Genomic DNA, 21,002 nt, shown 5'->3' with positions numbered 1-21,002 from the left:
TTCACTTTCCTTTATCTCTACCTATTCTCAGTTTTTTTTTTATTCCTTTTTCCTTGTTGGTGTTGTTTTTCCGGTCTAAGAAGAAAATAATCAAAAAGAGAGAATGAGTTAAAACAATGCAGTCAGGCCAGGAGCAAATATATATACATAAACATACTAACCCGCAAAGACAGAACCAAAAAATAAAAAACAATAAAAAAAAGAGAGAGAAAAGTCAAAATTAAAGAAATAGGGAAATGAAGAAAGAAAAAACAAAAATGTATGATAAACAAATAAAGTAAATGAGGATAAACACTACATTACCTTCTCACCAATAATGCACCACATACCCTGTGGTGTCATGTAGTACAAACTCAAGTGCCTGCTGTTGCTGTTCTGGGTTGTAGCCGCACACAATCAACAGAGGACCACCACCGTGGTGATCCAAGTCTGATCGTACCTTCGCCATACTTTCACACATCACACGAATAGCCGTTTCACTCTCTGCAATATTCCCATTCGCCACTGTTCCATACAACACACACGGCATACAGAAAAATCCAGCTGGCATCGCCGCCTCAAACCCACCACAGACCTGTTGAAGATGCACCGCACCACAACAGACAGCCGTTTCCACAGCCGACTTCATCGCATTAAGATGCGCCGCGCCGGGGAGTGGCCCAATATCAATAGCGGGATCAAGACTGTGGCCCACACGTAATTGGCGTATGAGTTGTACTACACCCCGCAGTACGGAGAGTACGTGTTCCTGGGGAATAAAGACAATATGGAGGGGATGTAATGTGCGACCATTGCAGTGGAATGCATCGTGGCAAATGCGCTTTGCAATTTCTTCAATATATAATGGTTTTGTTGTTGTTGTTGTTGTTGTTGTTGTTGTTGTTGTTGGATACTTATGCTTTGAGCCCACAACAGCTATGGAAGATTTTGCCATGCGATGGTGCCAGCTGCATCTCTGTCTTACGCCTGCACTATTAGATCCCGATTGTATTTCAGATAATTTTGAAATGAGATTTGTCTCCCTGTACCCAAAACCATTGGTCAATCCTATTAATCTCTGAGTTTCACTAAGCTGATGAATAAAACTCTTCACAACTTGATCGCTACGGCACAAAAAAATGTTTAAAGCCTCATGTGAAAACATCCCTGTATCTCTCCTACTCGTATTAGTACTAGTACTATTATTATTATTATTATTATTATTATTATTATTATTATTCGTCTGCTGTGAAAGGAGATGTATAAGCCACAGAGCTGATAAAGGGGCTTCAAGTGAGGGCATCCACACGGCTGTACTCCCACGCGTAATAGCTGCTGCCACAACTTCCATCCCCCACTGAAGTGGAAAGTTTGCTGCAGTAAAACATAACGCCAAACATGCATCTTCATTGTGTGTTGTATGATCTGAGCATCCAAGAGCACAGAGTACATCTTCTACATGTGCCATATCTGGATCTGTATTATTGACTACCATTCTATTTGTTTGTAAACGTTTCCTACAAGATATAATGAAATTCACTGCGTTTTGAATAGAACGCCTTGCATCACGCAAGCACATTCCAGTGACTAGTGCCTCTGATGAGGCAAGCACTTCCGAATTTTCAGTTAACAACGCAGACAAATCGTCAAGCACGCAGCAGCGGTCAGCGTATGAGAGTTTCTTAGTTGATTGTGTAATATCATGCAAGGAAGACACCACTGCTTCCGTCGAATCCGTTACAAATGAAAGAATCCCAGCAGCATCGGATGGACTCTCCACTACTACTGATACACCACTACTGTTATTATTACTATTATTACCGCTACTTCCAACACTGCTACTGCTTTTACTGTTGGTTTTGCTTGCACTCATATTGGGCAGACGTCGTTTTCCACATACATACGTGGAGACTGTAACAGGAGGGAGAAGTTCCCTGTAACTCTGCTTCCAAACAAACCGTAATGCTCTCGCAGGACGTAGCAAACCACATACACACATTGTGTTACTTATTTAACAAATTGAATAGTAGGGAAAGAAAGAAAAAAATAAATAAAGGAAGGAGGTCGCATTTCCACATGGGTATAGAAATAAAAATAATAACAGAAAGAGAGGATACTTTACCTTCTCATATACTCACACACTCACCCAGCACTAACTCTGCCCATCATATATAATGGTAATTAACGCCACATAGGCACACATTTAAGAATAAAAGTACAAAGAAAATACCAAAAGAAAAGAGTCAAAAAGGAATAAAACCAAAAATGAAAATAAAGCATTCTTTTATTTCCCTTTCTCAATTACCATCATTTAATAAGAGTAGTATTAGTAGCACTATTTGCTTCTGTGGTCACACCACCTTTTCATTCCTTCCTTCCTTCCACGCCTTGCTTTCACCCAATCAATAAAAGTCTTAAAGTCTCCTTTTTCTTTTTTTTTTGTTGTTCTTCTCCCTTTTTTGTTTTTTAAGCTCTTTCTTTCCTTCGTTTTGTTTTCCTCAGCGTGGAACACAGCTGTGGGATCATTCCAAGGCTTTACACAAGCACGCCGGCAACCACGACGCCTCCTCCTGTGTTTGGCCCAACACTTCACACTCAAATGCCGAGAGTGGCTGGTGTTGCTGCAAATACTCCACCGCAATTCCCTCAACCAGCAGTCGCAGTATTGTCATTGCATCCCCGTTCATACACACAGTGGAGCCGTCTGACTGCAATAATAAGAGCAATTCCACAAAGTTTTCCAAATCCCACGGTACAACGCCTCGTCTCGGTGCCGCATCACTCAATCGCCCTGTGGCCGCCCATCGTCTCAACAGCTCCATACCTTTAGAAGACGAACCCACTCTAGAAGCACCCGAACTCTCTTTACCACCAAAGGAATGATCATTTGCTTCAAGGATTGTATGGGAAAGAAGTCGGACAATGGCGACTGTAACAGATGGGTCAGAGGCTGTGGCAGTGATTGTTAAGGCCTCAAAGAGAGATCGTGTCATGGATTCCTCCGCATGTGGAGAGGCGTAGGCGGTGAGAGCCTTTAGTGTCTCAGAGGCAGAGGCAGTGATACCCACTCCTGCCTGTGGTAATACCCCAGAGTATAGGTTTTCCAAGAGATTTAAAATATCATTGCTACTACTACTACTACTACTACTACTACTACTACTACTACTACTACTACTACTACTACAGTGGTTATCATCTGTAATGGCGTTCTTGTCGTTATTATTATTATGTTGGGGATTTTGCCAATCCCGCACTATCTCACGATGTGAAACACCCCATTTCAGTAGGTGACATAGAATTAAATCCCATTGTAAGAGATGTTTCATGCGTTGATGCACTCCAAGGGTTCTCTGCAACCAAGCACTCCACTCAGACTTACTAATAAGTTCCTCATCATAGAGTGGAAAGAGAAACCATGGCCATTGGCTTTGTACCACCGCACGGCACAAACTCTTCCCTAGTTCAACTAGACGTGATAATGATAATATTTGCTTTTCTCTTCTTTTTGTTGTTGTTATTGATGTTTGTGCTTGATTTTGATCAATACTTAGATCAATACTCCCAGGAATTCCAAGGATAGATTTTATGATTTTACTGGCCGCGTCTAGACCATGCTTTGTTAATGCAATACTCTGCAAAACGAATATTTCTGCAATATATGCCTCACGTTTGTATCTCTGCTCTTTTTCATCAGATACTGTATGTGTTTGTTGATGCATAAATTGAACAATCTCAATCATTGTACATAACTCATCTGGAAGCAAATGACCAATCACTTGTCTAAGATTCATACATTTATATTCAAAACTAAGAGCCATAGCAGAAACATAACCCATTATTGCCTCAGACTCAGTTCCAAATAAAGTCATATCTATTGCCACTGCTGCGGCCAGGCGAACTCTAGCATGTGTTATTGAAGCCCAGCAAGATTCTTGAAATGCCTTGGTCTCAAGTACCCCATAATACTGCATCTTAACAGAAGTAGTAGTAGTAGTAGTAGTAGTATTTGTATTAACATCAATACAAAAGGGAGAAGAAGAAAAGTTCCGACTTTGATGATTGTTTAATCGAATAAAAGCCCGTTGTAAACCCTCTGATGTGAGAACGCTCTTCGCCAGCAACTGTTGCATAGTACGTTTTGTCTCAGTTACCGACCCGAGCAGCATCATCACCTCTTCTAAACCTTCATACACTGTGAAATAGGTTGCCAAGTAATGCATAGATGTTAAGGCAGTAAGTAGTGAGGCACAATTCCCTACTGAGATCTCATCTAACCCACTTCTCTCAATAATTTCAACATGCATCGAAATAGCACGTATCGCATCACGTGCCAATTCTCTACCAAATCTCGTCATAGTTCGTGATGATGATAATGCTGATGACGATAACATGTGTTGTGTTGATCCAGTATTACTACCATCATCATTATCATTATCATCATTATTATGAGTAATACCAGCAGTCATAAGAAGCCACATCTCAGCTGGAATACAGACTCCTGCTCCTTTAGAAGACAAAAGTGCATCGCTGATATCATAGAAAACACCAAAAAACCCATGTCGCATTAAAGCTCGAAGTACGAGAAATGCCGCAAGACACGCCATCAGTTCTGAGACAGAGTAAATCTCTGAAACAGGCACAGCACACACATAACGGAGAAATAGCACAAATGATTCATGTAGCAGTGGTATCAAGGCAGTACAAGCCTCTCTTACATGCAAAACACGGCGTAGAAGCAGTAATTCCTCTGTGAGTTCCTCAAGTCTTATCTTTCCAAGCACCACACTTCCAATGCGTTCCTTTACAAAGTGCGCAAAACGCGGATCTGAAGCTACACGAATGGCTACAGATGGCAATAGAATTACTCCACTTCCAAGCAAAAGACGCGCGGCAAGCTTCGGGGGAAGTAACTGCAATGCGTCTATAACAACACCTGTTAAACCCAATTTGTCAAGTGATCTCGCCCTATCTTCACCACTCCGCATCCATTCAGAAAGTTCTGCAAAGGTAGACTCATCATATCTGATATCTTTACCATTTTCAAATTTAGATGAAACACCAGTAGTAGTAGTAGTACTTGTTGTTGTGGATGTGGCAGATGCATCAGTTGGAGGTGTACCAATCTCACCAACTGCCTCCGATACTTCACCAGCGGCGTCGTAAAAGAGTAAAATAAGGCATTCAGCAGCAACAGTACATGGAATAATATGACCAGCAGAAACTTCAGTGATAATGAGATGCACCAGTTGTGCGCAATCAGGACCAAACGCACACCGTTCCCTTAATTTTGGGTCTAGCAAGAGTCGTGCTCTTAACGCTGTTGTAGCACACTCTCGATGCTTGCGAACAGTACTGCGAAGAAATCTAAGAAGCAGCTCTACATAAGCCTCACCTTGAATCACATTAGCGGGATTCTCTGTGGTTGAAGTTTTACTCATACTAGAAGCAAGTGGAACAGTGTAGTAACCTCTTTCCAACTCATCAAATTCCTTTGGTTCCCATTGATGTTGATGCACCGTTGAAGTCATAACACCTCCAGATTCGTATATACCCATCCCTAAAGAACTTTCACTATTGTTTGGCATCGGCTGCACGTGAGCCGTGAATCCAACAGAACCATTAACACTACCACCAGCTCTGGTAGCAATATTTGTTGTAGCTCTTGTAGTAGTATTTATAGCAATAGGGTTATTCACCTGTTGAGAATGTCCATTCTTCTTGTACTGGCCGTAAAAACGGTCGGGGTGCGGTGACGGAAAGGCTTTTCCAACTATGGCCTGAATAGGACGAAGCGAAGAAGAACCGACGGTGTTATTCTTCTTGTTAGAAGTAGCATTAATGATATCATCACCGCCTTCCACAACAGTTCGCTCAAGAATCTCTCCAAGAACGGGAAGTGACCCTGGAACTTCAGCCATATTTGCAAAGAAATATAGAGATACAGAGAGGCAGAGAGAAGCAATAATTGCTGGCCCACAAAGAAACCCAAAGACAACCTATGATAAATAAAATAAAAAAAGGATAATAAAAAATAATAAAAAGAAGAATATTGATAGATTTGTCAAGACGAAGAAAAGTAATTTGTCATTTTTGTTCCGTTATCGTCCAATTACCCTGGTTCTCTTCAGAGTGAAAGTGGTTCACTGAGGAATAAAAACCATTAAAAAAATTTCATGGAGAGCAGAAAATAGGGGGAAAAAGAAACACCGCTATCAAATAGGATATCTGCATATGCTCTCTTTAAGTTCGTAGAAAAAGCATTAAAGAAGTGATACTTCCTTTTTTTTCCCCTTTGTGTTCCACTCTCTCCGCCAATAAAGAAACAAGTCGAAAAATACAAAATAACTCGTAGTCGATTATAGCATATGTGCAAAATATCGAGAAAAAATATAGAGAGAGAGAGATAGAGAAATAATGCAGAAACAAATATTTTCTTTGTGCTCCTATGAGCGGCGCCAGTCCCACACATATCGCGTTTCATGAATAAATCGCTTTACAAATCCATTTCCTCTATAACCTTCTTGACATGGTTCATTCGCTGCAGCACCTGGTCCAACCTGCACAAAGGTTGGTTGACGTCTTGCTGAAGGTGTTGAAATACCTGATGAGGGTGGATTCTGTGGTGAACGTGGGAGTGGTGCTATGAGAGGAACTGTATTACCACTAACTGGAGATGTTTTTTCTGTCTGGCGACTCCCCATAGCATAGTTAAATAATGTCCCCATCCACCGCATCGCAGTATCAACCGCTGCAGATCTAACTCGCGTGGGTAGGTACGTCACACCATTTTTTGAATCATCTAGAGCAGAGTTATCAGGAACGAGAGAAAAGAGAGCAGAGGTGAAAGTAGGGAGTCCTCCTACAGATTTTGACGTTTCCTTTTTTGTAACTTCGTTGTATTGTAGATTATCCCCTCTTAAAGAGTTTCCATCATTAGAATTTCCTCCTATTTTAGAATTTCCATTGCTTCTATCGGAAGTATCTGATGATATTAGTGTTGGTTGGGCTTTTTTTTTATTAGGGTTCGCAAAGTCAGGCACTGTACCGTGATAATAATCCTTTCCATTTAATTGAAAGCGGTAGATATAAAAATTTCCTTTCCGCACATGAATACGTTTTCCTTTTTTTCCTCTCTGTTGCCTTCTTCCACTCTCTCCCTCTTTCTCCCCCTCCTCATCCTCATCCTCATCCTCATCCTCATTATTATTATTATTATTATTATTATTATTATTATTATTATTATTATTATTATTATTATTATTATTATTTTCCTCCTCCTCTTCTTCCTCTTCCCCTTCCTTTAGTGTTGGTGTTTGTGGTTGTATGGTTACCCATCCCGGATCATCTGGTGGGGCCTCACGTGCCGCCTTACAGTGCGGTCGCATAGCCGCAAGTACGACGGCGTCCAGTGGAATACTTCGATCCGCCACCCACACATGATGTTCGCCGTCAAATCGCAGTACATCACCCTCGTCAAATCCTTCCATCACGGCAGCTCCCATTATGTACACATCATTCTCATTCACAGGGGTTTCTCCACCCTCACTGAGGGGAAGTGGTGGGGGATTATTGCGGTCCACAATTCCACAGAAACGCCAGAATGAACCATCACTAGATGGTGTTTCCACACGCCGTGCAAGAACATCTGGTCTTTCAGCAAGAGAATAGCAGAGACGCTCTGCTAACTCCTTTCCAATACGACCGTGGAACATACTATCTTCAGTAATCCACATTTCCATATCCAGACGTGCGGCACGCGCAGGAGGAATAGTGCCAATAGAAGTGGAAAGAATAGAGCTGTTTAATGAACTCGTTCTTGAGTGAAGCCCACTGGTAGGGTTAGATAAAAGTCCAAGGTGCTCCCATCGGCAACGCATTTCATATACAAAGGATAGAATAGGAACATTTGTCATAAGAGAAGAGAAACTAAAGGTTTCCAAAGGTGGCATATAGCCTTTAGGACAATAGGGTGAGTGAGTTACTTGTGTCGGAGGACGTTGTATCACACCAGCATCAATTAACTGATTGTAATATGTACTTGCTGCTATAAAAGTTACTCGACTGAGATTCTGTTCTCCTGCAGACTTTGTAAGAAAAACAATAGCTGCAAGTGGAGCTGCCACAGGAGGAGGAAGAGAAACGAAATGATCATAGTTTTCCCCTCCTATTCCTTTCAAAGAAATATTTGTTCTTGCGCCTCCAAGTGTCGTCTGTGTCCGTGGTTGATGAGGATCATAGGATGGTGTTGATCCAAAAGAAGTTCCACCCGATGGTGTAGGACGATTCGCAGGGCGTTGATGATGTCCAGAACGAGCAAGATGCGGATCCTCATATTGTCCACGTAACGATTGCATTGGGGAGTTCATCTGAGGTGATCGTAGTGAACTTTGATGACCAGAGAGAAGCGATGCATCCCGTGAAGATGGATTTGGGAATGCTTTTACCGAATGGTGGGTTTGACTTCCTCCACTCATAGTGTTACTTTGACTAACCGCGGCGGCGGCAGCGGCGGCAGCAAGTTTTACACCTTCCTCCTCCATCGGCACAAATCCAAAACACCCCACAATATTCACAAGAGAACCACAAAGGAGAACCCCTTGATCTATAATAGTTTGTAAGTGCTGGGGATTTCCACCATTCGGATTGTTACTCTGTTGTGGTAACTTAGCAGGATCATAGCGAAATGCCACTGCGCACAAAATAGGTAGCACCCGCTTCCGCGTATTGCTGGTTTCCATTGTAAGGGATTCCAGAATTCGCTCGTGTGATTGACGCATTTCCTCATCAGTGTCAAATAACATTTCCTCCATACGCTCCACAACCCCACGGTATAGTGTCTCTCGTGATGGATACGATGACTCATTTTCATCATTTCCAGTATCAGGTATTCTACTTAAATCACCAGGATTTCCAGGACATCGGAAGTAGTAGTTTACCCCTGCGTCACAGCGAGCCTTGTGAAACTGCACAAATAACGCACAATCAGGTGACGGGAAAAATTCCTTCGTTAGAGGAATTAATACAATATCTTGCTTTTTGCTAACTCCACAAGCAGCAGATTGAGGTGTTTGAAGTACAAAAAGTCCCCGTTGAAGTGTCTCTCGACTTGGTACAGCACCCATACTTCTATCCACGAATATTTCAAGAGAGTCTGTAGAATCGCTTTATTTTTTATTATTCGTTTTGTGTAGCTTTACACTTTTTTTATATATTATATATACAATTTTTTTTTTGTTCGTTTGCCGTTGGTTTTATCTTTTTTTTTCTCCTCCTCCTCGTTGGTGGGGATGATTCAGAATGTTTAAAGAATATAATCTCACTACCCTGACACTTCACGTGAGAAAAACTGATCCCCGATAATATTATTATATATCTACGTTTTGCTGTTTTTGTTCTTCTTCTTGTAACTAACTTTCTTTGCCCTGATATGTCTTCTGATCGTAACCAAGTGATCAAAGCTTTTTTGTATCGTAAAGTACAGCACAAGAAAAGACTATTTCTCGTGTGTTCTTTTTTTTTTTACGAAAAGAATCACACTTTCTTATCTCTTACTTCTCCGCCTAATATAACTATATATTATTTGGCACTGTGCGAATCTATGTGTGTGCCTATATCTAAGCTTCCGTATTCCACTCTTTTAAACAAGAAAAAGTCTAGGAGATCTTAATTCGCCTTCGTAATCTCCTATTGCTTTCTCTTCAATGAATTTTCTTCTTTACTGTATTTGCGCTCACTGGATGCGCCTTCAGAGTTATCTCACGAAATATTTATTTTAAAGAAAATGAACAGGAATAGAAAAAAAAAACATACATTTTAAATGCTTATTTAGATAAAAGAAGATTAGAGTAGATAATTTAACAGCTTACGTTTTACAGATATATACATGTATATATATATTCTTTTCCTCTTGTGAATGTTAGCATGTCCATTTAAAGCAGGTAAAGATAAGAGGGGCAGAACCTAGGGGAATAATAAATACGATACAAAACTTCTCAATCATCCTGCCGTTTGGACTTTAACCACCCCCAGCGAAATGTATCGCCAGAGACAGATTGAGGTTTTGTCGTATTTGTTGTTTGTCCTTTTGTTGCAGTATTATCATGGTTACTTGCGGTATCACTGAAATTAAGTGAACTTGGAGTGCGGTAATGTGGTATTCCATGACGAACCGTAACGTTAATAGCCGCATTGGTGAGTCCATCACGCTCTGACGGAGTTCCACTCCGCGAAGAAATTAGAAACGTATTAAAATCATTAAGTACCGCATTACCCTGAGAGGGACTTCCACATTCGCAGTGACTGCTAGGGCTTTGCTCACCCAAACACAGCACCCCATTAATGCGGTGATCAGTTATATTCTCATGTGGATGTGTCCTAAGAGGTTGTTGTGGGAATAATAACAAGTTGCCAGCTGGACAGGGAACCGTGGCTGGTGAAAAACACATTCGTTCACTCATCGCTGGTGCATGCCAAAAATTTAAATTACTATCCCACGGAGGGGCATGGGATGAAAAGGTTGAAGAAACACACGATACTTGTGTTAAACTACGCCCGTGATAGCCACCTGCCGCAGGATCGTTTGATGGTTGTTCCAGCACATTATCCACAAAACCACCGTTGCAGAACGTATTTTTTGATTTCGTACTTAACCCCAAAGCGGCTCCAGAAAAAGCTGGTGGGATATTATCACTTTTTCCTCGAATGTGAAATTCTTGATGTGACATGGGTGGTGATGATGGTATTTTCCGTTGTTGTTGCTCTTGTTGTTGTTGTTCTAGAAGGCTATATTCCGTGGTAAGGCTCAACTCCTGCGGCATGGCAATCTTATCCATTGTTTCAACCAATGCCTTATTACTACCACTGTTATTATTATTATTATTATTATTATTATTATTATTATTATTATTATGTGTACGTTGACGTGCGGGTTTTCTCCGTATTCGCTTCTTACGTGCTGGTCGTACAAACTTTGGTGTAACGGCAATCACCCGCACTGCTCCTGTAGTGAGTTGAACTCGCCACAAACACAACGGCCCTTCGCCCACTAATTGTCCCACAGCCGCCATAAACGCCTCTGCCTCACATCGCTTTGTTGTAACAGTTGATATTGTGGAAAGAGGCACAGCGGCATTTGTTCGCAACTTATTATTATTATTATTATTATTATTATTATTATTATTATTATTATTATTATTATTATTATTATTATTATTATTATTATTATTATGGCAGCGTACCCAATTCAGAGCGTGTACATCTGCCTCACGGGCCTCTTTGCTAGTATTGCGAAGTTCCGCTAAGAGGAGTTCCTCCAGTGGAAACCGGCCACGTTCTAACATTCCTTCTTCTTCTTCCTGTTCTTCTTCTTGTTTTTTTTCTTTCTTTGGATTGTGTTGAGGGCTTGTGGTTGTGGTTGCGGTTGTGGTTGGAGATAATCTCGGATTCTGTTCTTCGCTCTTTGATGAGAATGCCACAAGATGTAGTGACTCACCAACGGACATCGTCATCGTCATTGTCATTGTCGTTGATCCCATAGAATCTCTTCTTGTCCTCACACGTGTGTTACTTGGATCAACAGGCATTTCATTAGAGTTCCATGCAGCAAATGTGGCCGCCGCCGTTCGCTGCGCCGCCTCAGATGCCCCTATCACCCAGTAAAGATGTGTATTCATATGTTGATAAGCTAATGCCTTGAGTACAGGTACACTAATACCTTCGTCTGGCCATGATTCCACGACCACTAACTCATCTGGGAATTGCGGAATAGCAATGCGAACAGTACATTTTCCTTTTACCACCTTACAGGCTCGCTCATTTACAGTATCATTCCCTGTTAAACCCACAGAAACAGTAGTATTAGTATTAGTAGTCGTATTAGTAGTAGGACTAGGACTAAGACTAAATCCACCATACTCTGAATGGGATGAAGTTTGGCGTATGCCTATTTCATATACCCCTACAAAAGGAGGACGTTGGGAGAATTTAGCTTGTAATACACCTAATGGGTGTTCATTGCGAGATATACAATCCACAACGTACTTTATAGCACAAGTAGCGACTTCTTCCGGAACGCGTGCGAAAAGAATATTATCTTCAAGCCACATTGTCATAAACTTTTCCTCAAGTGCACCTCCATCTAATGTATAAAGTACTCTTGTTTCCTCCTCACTCTTGTCACTATTGGATACTCCCAGTGGGGAACGTTTTGGTACAGCACTCGGCCCAAGGGGTGTGGTGGTGCTATTTGCATTTAAAGAACTTGCTACAACATCATGCATCTCGGTAAATGTGGTATTCCGCGTATCCCCAGAGACAAGACTCATTCCCACAATCATGGCACGAACACTACGTTGAAAACACAACATGGGAACATTCGTTCGTCGGCATGTTGTAATGACATCAAACAGTGGCGGCCATTCATTCTCATTCCCTGTCTTACGTGCATCTACTGTATCCGAGACGGGTGGTGTAATGTTCTCTTCTTGCATGTTTGTTTCTGAGAGAAATGACCGCTGTCTCACATTATACATTGCGGCCTGCCGCCACTGTATAACATAGGTGTAGAGTGCGGTGTAGAGTACATGCATGCAGTTGTGATCCCCCACGGATTTGCTAATAAACATCTGCAATCGCATGGCCGACGCATTATTATTATTATTATTATTATTATTATTATTGGTAGTATTAGTAGTACCATTGGGATTCTCCTGCTGGAGAGCACTCACATCCCCAAAGAAACCCACTACATGCACTCGCCAGCCACACACCTCCACGCCTCCTCGCTCTACACCACCAATATTCATACCAGCATTCATGGACGATTTAAGACTATGCCGCTCCTGTTGTACTGCACCCACACTACGTACACTTCCCTCTCCATCCTCACCAACTACCCCGGTGAGTTGCCCATTTCCATTTCCATTCCTACTATTATCGTTATCATTATCATCCTCATCACCCTCATTATTATTATTATTATTATTATTATTATTATTATTATTATTATTATTATTATTATTATTATTATGGGAGGTGTTATTTTTAGACCTCAACGCCGGCCCTGTTGTGGTGTTGGAGGTCAAACAAGGGTGATAGACAAAGGCAACCGCACACGGAATGGGCCGCAGTGCCTGTGGGTTCGCCGTGTATGATGTGAACATTGCCTGATCGGTATTAAATAGCCGCGACTCACCAGCACGGCAGACATACGCCTCGTAAAGTGCCGCCGGTGTGCAGGTGGTGGATGGAAATGTCTCCGCACTCCAAGCACCCATTGCAGACTCACAGTATTTCTTCTGGTTATGGTTATCACTGTTAAGCTTGGTATCGTTAATGCTATTACTATTAGTATTGCTGTTGGAATCGGGTGTGGAATGATGCCTGAGGTCTTCCTCATAGCAGTGGTAATAACGTACAAATGGGTCATTTCGGGCCTCACAGAATTGTTCCATCAGTGGGCAATCGGCAGATGGAAAGAAGGCTTTTGTGAGGGGAATTAAAATAATTTGCTGTCGTTGTCCGTAATTTGGGATTGGGCAAAGACCACGCTGGAGAGACTCACGACTCGGCACTGCACCCATTGAGATGGCAGCAGAGTTATTTTATTCCTACTGTCGTTTTGTCTCCTCCTGTGTATTCTATCACTCTTTCTATTTTCTTTTTTTTTTATTTTTATCTGCTTCTTGCTTTCTGTTTACTTTCTCTTTCTCTCCTTTTTTCTGTCTTTGTCTCTTTCTATGGTTCCTTTCCTTCTTCAGTCTACAGAAATGCAATTGTCTTTCCTGTTTTAACGTGTATAAGTATGTGTATTTTGTTTATCTGGGACACACGTTTGCACAATACACTCGTTGTCTTTCACTTTACACGAATACAGATGTGAATATTATATATATATATATATATAAGTATGTGTGTACATGCATACGTATGTATGTATGCATCCATGAGTGTTTGTGTGTGTGTGTGTGTTTGTTTGAGAAGAAATAAGTTATGGGGGAGAGAAACGCATGGATGGATAGTTGTAGTAAACATTTTATTACAAAGCCCAGGTGAAACACGTGCCTCTTCCATCATTATCATTTCTTTCTCTTTCCCTCCGTCTTACTTTCTTTCCGCACACACACACATATATATATATATTCATCCCTATTTATCTACCAGCATATGTATATGTGTATATATAAATATAAAGATATATATATATATATATATATATATATAGAGAGAGAGAGAGAGAGTCATACATATATAGATATTCAGAGTTGTCTCTTGCTCACTCACACTCATTACCACTAACCCGCTATACCTCTAAGTAAGTATGTGTACATGTATGTGTGTTTTTATTTAAGTTCCCTCAATCCCCCATATCGTTACTATTAGCATAACATCCCAATAATTAGAGCATGACTTCTTAGCAAACAATCCAAGTACCCATTATTATTATTTATTTTCTTTTTTTTCCCCTTGACGTTTATTGGGTTATATCCACCCAATAGAGGCAGATAACTTCAACAAAAATGTGCGTAAACAAGTAGAACAAAAAAGTGAAAGAAACAGGCAAACAGGCAGCAAAGCAGCTTTTCTTTTCTTTTAAACCTAAGCCGACAGGACTCATAACTAAAGAAAATAAAAGCATTCTCTGTATTTCTATTTTTCTTTAACAAACACACACAAACAAAGAAACAGACAGACAGATGCCTTTATTTTCTCTCTTCATAAGAATATTCCTGAGAAAATAGCCCCGGGTCAGGGGAAAAGCAATAGAAAGATATATTCTTCTTTTCTTTTTCTTTTCTTTCTTCCTTCCTTTCTTATAAGGTTCCATTTATTTCTTTTCGTATTCGATTTAGCATTTTATCTGTGTTTACTTTCTTCCCTCTGTGCAAGAATTTCTCGAGCCGTCCCCCTCTTACGGGTAAAACTGCACTATTTTAAAAAATGAAAATAAGCAATTATTGATACTATTATTGTTATTATTATTGGTATTGGTATTAGTATTATTACTACTCCCACTTAACTACTAATAATAATAATAGTAGTAGTAATAGTGGTAGTAATAGATACGACCGAAGACAAGAGATGTCATTGATACTATCTGGTGGTTTTCTCTCCTTCTTCTTCTCCGGTATTATTAGTTTACCCTTCTTTCTTCTTTCTTTTTCTCCTATATATATATATATATATGTGTGTAAAACCAATGTATCTTGACTTGAAGAGATATTCTTCCCCCACTCACAATCCTCTTCGCACTGATACACAACCTTTCTGTACGGCCCAGAGTCACATGTTTAAATACAGAGATCTGCATCGTAAGAAGAATAATTTAAAAAAAAGAAAAGAGATAATTATTTTACTGAAATAAATCGTGAAGCAATACGAACAGAAAAAAAAAAGGAAAAAAGGGTATTATAATAGCAATACGATGAAAATGATAAATATATGTATAGTTGCCCATTATTGTGGAAAAAGCAAACATTAAAACACAAGAAAAATGAAAAAAAAAAAGCAAAACAAAAAAACAGCAGAAAGACATCATTTTTTTCATTTCCTCTTTGAATGTCGTCTTGTTGGAAATAATTTTTCTTCTTATTTTTTTATATGACATTCAGAGTTCTTATACTATATCTTCTCATTGGAAAAGCAAATTATCACCATCGTCTGTTCTCGTTCCTTCTTCCTTCACCATATAGAGAAAACGCAAACACAGACACACACATATATATATATATATATATATATTTATATATAACTATAAATATATAATGTAACTGTTCAAAGTAAAAAAAAAGGCATATAAGCAATGCCCCCAAAGAACAGGTGCTCCTATTGTTGCTGTTATTATTGTTGTTGTTTTGGAAATAAGCAAGGAAAATGAAGGAGGGGAGGGGAATGAGAACTAGCAATTTATGCACAGCAATACAACAAGAATTAAAAAAGGACAAAAAAACTTTACTTTCTTCTTTTTTTTTAAAAATCGCATCAACGACAAAGCAAATAATGATAACGGTGAGAAAGAATTGTTACCTGAACTAATCCTTCGGTCTCATTTAAATTGAAGTCCACATATCAATGGAAAACATACTACTTGACTCCAATACAAAGTTAAATATGGCGTGTTGCACATATCTTCTTCTTTATTATTTGCATATACAATGGAGTATAAATATCGATATGAAAAAGAGTTACTTTGGTTAACACCCAAGATTTATTATGCCCAGTTTGTCCCTTCCCCTTTTTTTTTTAGTCTCTTCTCTTTCACTATGTTTGGTTTGCATTTCATTACATGTTTGGAGTTAGAAAAAAAAAAAACATGTTCAGAAACCTCTTCCTTTTCCCTCTACTTTTTTTTCTTCGTTGCTTTTCTTTTTTTCTTGTTGTTATCCTTCTTAATTATCATGTCCTTTATCACATGAATTTGTGTTTTACTTGTTGTCCTCTTCTTCTACTGAGCTCAGTTCTTATTTTTGAGAGTCAATACGGGAAGAGAGATACACGCCCATTACTTCTTCCTTCATGTAGAAAACAAATTAATCGCATACTCGTAAGTTTAGTCGATAAACCTCATACATAGAAAACGCAAAAATAGGCAAATAGAGAAGGATCGACGGGGAGATGGATAGATGGAACGGTTGTCCTGATATGTGTCAATCCACTCTCTGTTAGTTTTTACAAGGAATAAGATTTCCACGGAAGTTTATCGTCATAAGCTTTATTATTTCTTCTTTTCATTTGAAGCACATCTCACTTATTTCGATTTCTCTGTTTACCAATATGCATATCTTTTTCGTTTCTTTTTTGTGCATTTCGCATTGTCTTCGCAAATTTGAAATAATTCCATTTGAGGAGAGAAGCAAATATATATATATATATATATATATATATTTTTCTAGTTAAATAGCAAGTAAGAAAAAAACCTTCCTTAGGTCACTAAGACCTATCCGAGAAGAAAGATCCAGATTGAGGCGGTTGTACAGGTGGATGAGCCAACAATGAATTGACAAAACAGCCTAGATGTGTAGGAGTCTGATGAAGTATTGTCTGTTGCTGTTGTTGCTGTTGTTGTTGTTGTTGGACAGAGTGTAGTGGCTGCAGCATTGGCAATGGCTGTGATGGCGGGACATACGCCAGGCATGTTATAGGCGACACATACTGCACTTCCGTTAATGGATGTGTTAATTGCACCCACGGTATCTGCGGAGGCAGGAACGCCTGAAACATTGGATAATTAACAGCACTAGCACTAACAGCAACAGCAGTTCCAGAAACACTGTTCTGCTCACACACCAGCGAATTCTCTGTAGACGTTGTATTAGGCACAGCACCCAATGAAACACTTAGAGAAGTATTGGATGGCATAATAGACAACGATGTCGCTGACTCGGAACGGCTTGAATGTAGTGGATATAATAGTTCTGCTCCTTTGCAATATATATAACCTGTGGGTTGATTCACACACTGGTTATTGGTTGAAATATCCTGTATAGGGTTTACGGGCTGTACGGGAAAGGGACTCGGGTGGCTTGCCGCAGTTGGATCATCGGTAACCGGTATAAGATGAGATACCGTTCGCTTTGGAGTTGTTTGTATTCCAATTCCATTCTCCTGCAGTACAAAAGTAGAAAGACTCTGTTTCATCTCATTAGTAGATGTAGACACAGTGGTGGCAGAGGTAGAGTTTACAGCACCTCGTTGTTTTCGATTAGTGTCAGAGCGCTTTTTGAATGAGTTCGCAAATTTTGGCACAGTACCGTAGTAGTAATGTATCCCTTTCCGTTCAAAACGCCAAATGTAAAAGTTGTTATCACACAACGGTTCCCCTGTTTTCTTGTTAATAACCCAATGTGGATCATCCGCAGTGGCCTCGCGGGCATTCTTACACTCATCATGCACCACCGCCAGTAATACATTCTCCACGTGTACACTTTCATCCACCTTCCATGGACCAACTCTACGTGCGACTTCTCTGTTTTTACTGTTACTGTTATTGATAATCCTACTGCAACTGCTGTTGGTGGGTGTAATGCCAGGCGTATCAATAGTGATATCAACGGAGTGAGTTGGAGTGTTATCATTACTATTATGATGATGATCACAAGAATAGGGAATTTCGCCTTCACCGCAGTGGGGTGGTTGTGCTATGAAGGCATCGAAGTTATCGAATTCGTCTGACTCATCAGGTTCGAATCGCAGTATATCACCGCGAGTGACTGTGAGTGCCTCGAAGGTATCTGAGGTGTCATTATTCTCATTGTTATTCTTATTATTGTCATTGTCATTGTTGTTGTTCACATATTTGGATTTCATGACTTCAACTTCCCCATTCCTTCTGCTGCACCGCACAGTCACAGTAGTGTCGATACAGACGAGATACACTTCATCTCTACTGCTGCCCATCGCTGGTATCTCAATATGATGCCTGTCAATATAGCCGGCCAGATCAAAACTCTGTTTCACCGACCGGTAACTGTGCGGCGTACGGAGCAGCGTATTCGAATCTTCCATATCACTTAAATCGTTACTGCTATTGTTATCACTACTGCTGCTATTACTGATGTTATCGTTATTGTTATTGTTCACAAGAGAAAGTGGTAGCGGTTTCCCCTCCGACACACGTGGCTTTGACTCCAGCAGCGAGTCGTAGTGTTTGGCCAATGCCTCACATAATTCACATGCGTGCTTGTCTGTAATGTGAACACGGAGAAACACACCGTCTAACCACACACGATGATCATCCCTGTTTCCCTGCAAGAGATCAATGCGACTCCGCATTTCCCGCAGAAAGCAGAGAAGTGGAATGTTTGTCTTTAGCCCGCAGAAGGTGATGGCAGGAAGTGGGGTGTGTGCCATTTTACACAAACGCACACAGTGATTATGGAATAACCATGCGGCAAACAGCGTGACACGCACCATGTTATGATCTCCAGCAGACTTACGCAAAAACAATAACATCTTCAGTGGTGTTTCTTCCTTCTTACTGTTATGGATGTTATTGTTATTATCGTTATTAATATTAATATGGATACTGTTCTTTTTCTTCTTATGTCTTGTCGGTAGAAGACAACCAATGGCCCCAATAACCCGCACATATGTATCTCCTAGCGGCACACATCCCTCCGGGGCGCTGCTGGAGTCATCGTACTGAAATGCCACTGCACATGGAATTGGGCGAATAACACCATGTGCCTTATTTGGTGCGGTATTATACACATTGCACAGATATTTATTTGTTTCATACTGCTGGCACTGTTGTACAAGGGAGATCCAATACTTATAATACTCCTCTCGGTTAAATGGGGCAAGTGGAATGCTGTCCAACTGCACATCGCTGCTACCACCGCCTTCGCCACTATAATTATCAGTATCAGTATCATTATCAATATCAGTATCATTATTAATATCAATATCAATATCATCAGTACACTCATCACCATTCTTATCATAATCCCGCATGTAATACCGCACGTAAGCATCGGACCGGGCTTCATACAACTGTTGAAAAAGCGGATCGTCGGCTGAAGGGAAAAACTCCGGTGTTATAGGAATTAGAGAAAGAACACGACCACTGGAGTTACGTGTCGGACGAAATGGAGCTCCACGAAGAATCTCACGACTAGGTGCAGCTCCCATTATTTTCTTCTTGTTACTGTTCTTCTTCCTTTTCTTGCTGTTTCTCTTCTCACTCCTTCTCTTCTTACTCCTGTTCTTGCCTTCAGCATATACTTTTTTTCGCTGCTTTCCCTGCTTAACTACTTTCGTTGAGTCACCCAGACTCCTCCTATGTTTAAAAAAAAGGAAGTTGGGTGTACCTAACAAGATTCTTGATAGTTTTTCTCAGTAAATATCAGTACCGGACGATTATTAGCGTTGCTGTTGCTGCTGCTAGTGTCAGTAACTATTGTATTGCTCTGTAATTACATAACACATAAACACAACGACCAACAACAACAATAATAATAATCATAATAATAAAATATAGAGAGGAGAGGAGGAGAGGAAGAGAAAATTACATATACATATATAGGTGAAGCAAAACAAGAAGCATGACTGTTTTACACTGAAGCTTTTTTTTTCTTGTTGAGTTTGGAATGTACAGATACTCGTGCTGGAGGTAAAAGTAAAGAACGAAAAGAGCATGCAAGAGGTTCAGTAGTGATAGGGAAGTCAATAAAAATGGAGCGAACAACAGAGAACTTTATGTCTTTTATTTAAAGTTTAGGTGATTGGTGTAGATAGTTTTAGAGAAAAAAGAAGGTAGATATGCATAGGTCTATGCGTTTGTGTACGCAAATAGAAGAGAAATAAATTGGATGTGCGTATGTCCCTGCAATAATAGTCACAATAGCAATAATAATAATAGCAATAATAATAATAATAATAATAATAATAATAATAATAATAATAATAATAATAATAATAATAATAATAATAATAATAATAATAGTTGCCGTAGTACTAGAAGTATCGTCAAAAAAAAAAAAAGAACGTCATATATCATTCCTGCGGTTGTAAAAATGATGATCATCGAGCATTCCTTCGATATGCATCGCACGTAGATATTTTCCTTTCATTTCTTCTAGTTTTTTCCCCCATTTTGTGCTTCTTTTTCTTTTATTTTATTATTATTTTGGTTTCATACAGAGAATCCTTATTTTTTTACTTATTTCTCTTCTTTTTTTTTTCCTTCACCCACGTTCCACTTCCCCAGCACTCTTCCACTGACTAACTTCATCTTCTCTTTCTCTCTTCAGTGTGTCTGTGTATGCGTAGGCTAGTCACCAAATTCAGAGTCTACCCACTCAGTGATATCGCAGGAATGAGTCGTTTCCAAATGTAAGGTATTAGTTATCATTACAGTACACAGAGAGAGAAAAAAATAAAAGAAAAGAGACGTCCTAGTAGTTCCTCATATTTCCAAATTTTTTAATCATCCGCATCGATGACCCTGCTGCTAATGTTTATTCCCAGAGCAGGTTTCCAACTTCCAAAATTCCCATTGCACAGATTTCTCAAAAGAAAAACGTACA

At 39.9% G+C, this 21,002-nt stretch overlaps 5 protein-coding genes across 5 annotated transcripts; all 5 read right to left on the bottom strand.

The window, feature by feature from the left end:
- Nucleotides 1-307: 307 nt before the first annotated feature.
- On the bottom strand, nt 308-1,978 carry LSM04_006900 (Aldehyde dehydrogenase domain; the record flags this gene model as incomplete). The annotated part of the gene is made up of 1 exon (XM_067330510.1): nt 308-1,978. The coding sequence occupies one exon, from the start codon at nt 1,976-1,978 to the stop codon at nt 308-310; it is 1,671 nt and encodes a 556-aa protein (XP_067194599.1).
- Nucleotides 1,979-2,501: 523 nt separating this feature from the next.
- LSM04_001679 (uncharacterized protein) lies at nt 2,502-5,897 on the bottom strand (the record flags this gene model as incomplete). Its single annotated transcript, XM_067330509.1, has 1 exon — nt 2,502-5,897. The coding sequence occupies one exon, from the start codon at nt 5,895-5,897 to the stop codon at nt 2,502-2,504; it is 3,396 nt and encodes a 1,131-aa protein (XP_067194471.1).
- Nucleotides 5,898-6,422: 525 nt separating this feature from the next.
- On the bottom strand, nt 6,423-9,101 carry LSM04_002017 (uncharacterized protein; the record flags this gene model as incomplete). Its single annotated transcript, XM_067330508.1, has 1 exon — nt 6,423-9,101. The coding sequence occupies one exon, from the start codon at nt 9,099-9,101 to the stop codon at nt 6,423-6,425; it is 2,679 nt and encodes an 892-aa protein (XP_067194476.1).
- Nucleotides 9,102-9,971: 870 nt separating this feature from the next.
- Nucleotides 9,972-13,559, bottom strand: LSM04_003314 (uncharacterized protein; the record flags this gene model as incomplete). Its single annotated transcript, XM_067330507.1, has 2 exons — nt 9,972-12,903; nt 13,027-13,559. The coding sequence occupies 2 exons, from the start codon at nt 13,557-13,559 to the stop codon at nt 9,972-9,974; spliced, it is 3,465 nt and encodes a 1,154-aa protein (XP_067194517.1).
- Nucleotides 13,560-16,905: 3,346 nt separating this feature from the next.
- On the bottom strand, nt 16,906-19,605 carry LSM04_005941 (uncharacterized protein; the record flags this gene model as incomplete). Its single annotated transcript, XM_067330506.1, has 1 exon — nt 16,906-19,605. One exon carries the CDS (start codon nt 19,603-19,605, stop codon nt 16,906-16,908), a length of 2,700 nt encoding a protein of 899 aa, XP_067194574.1.
- Nucleotides 19,606-21,002: the final 1,397 nt, after the last annotated feature.

This window comes from Trypanosoma melophagium (genome assembly GCF_022059095.1).
Source record: "Trypanosoma melophagium isolate St. Kilda chromosome Unknown ctg11segment0, whole genome shotgun sequence".
Lineage (NCBI taxonomy): Eukaryota > Euglenozoa > Kinetoplastea > Trypanosomatida > Trypanosomatidae > Trypanosoma > Trypanosoma melophagium.
The sequence above is the reverse complement of the archived record's forward strand: the minus strand, read 5'-3'. Positions and strand labels throughout refer to the sequence as shown.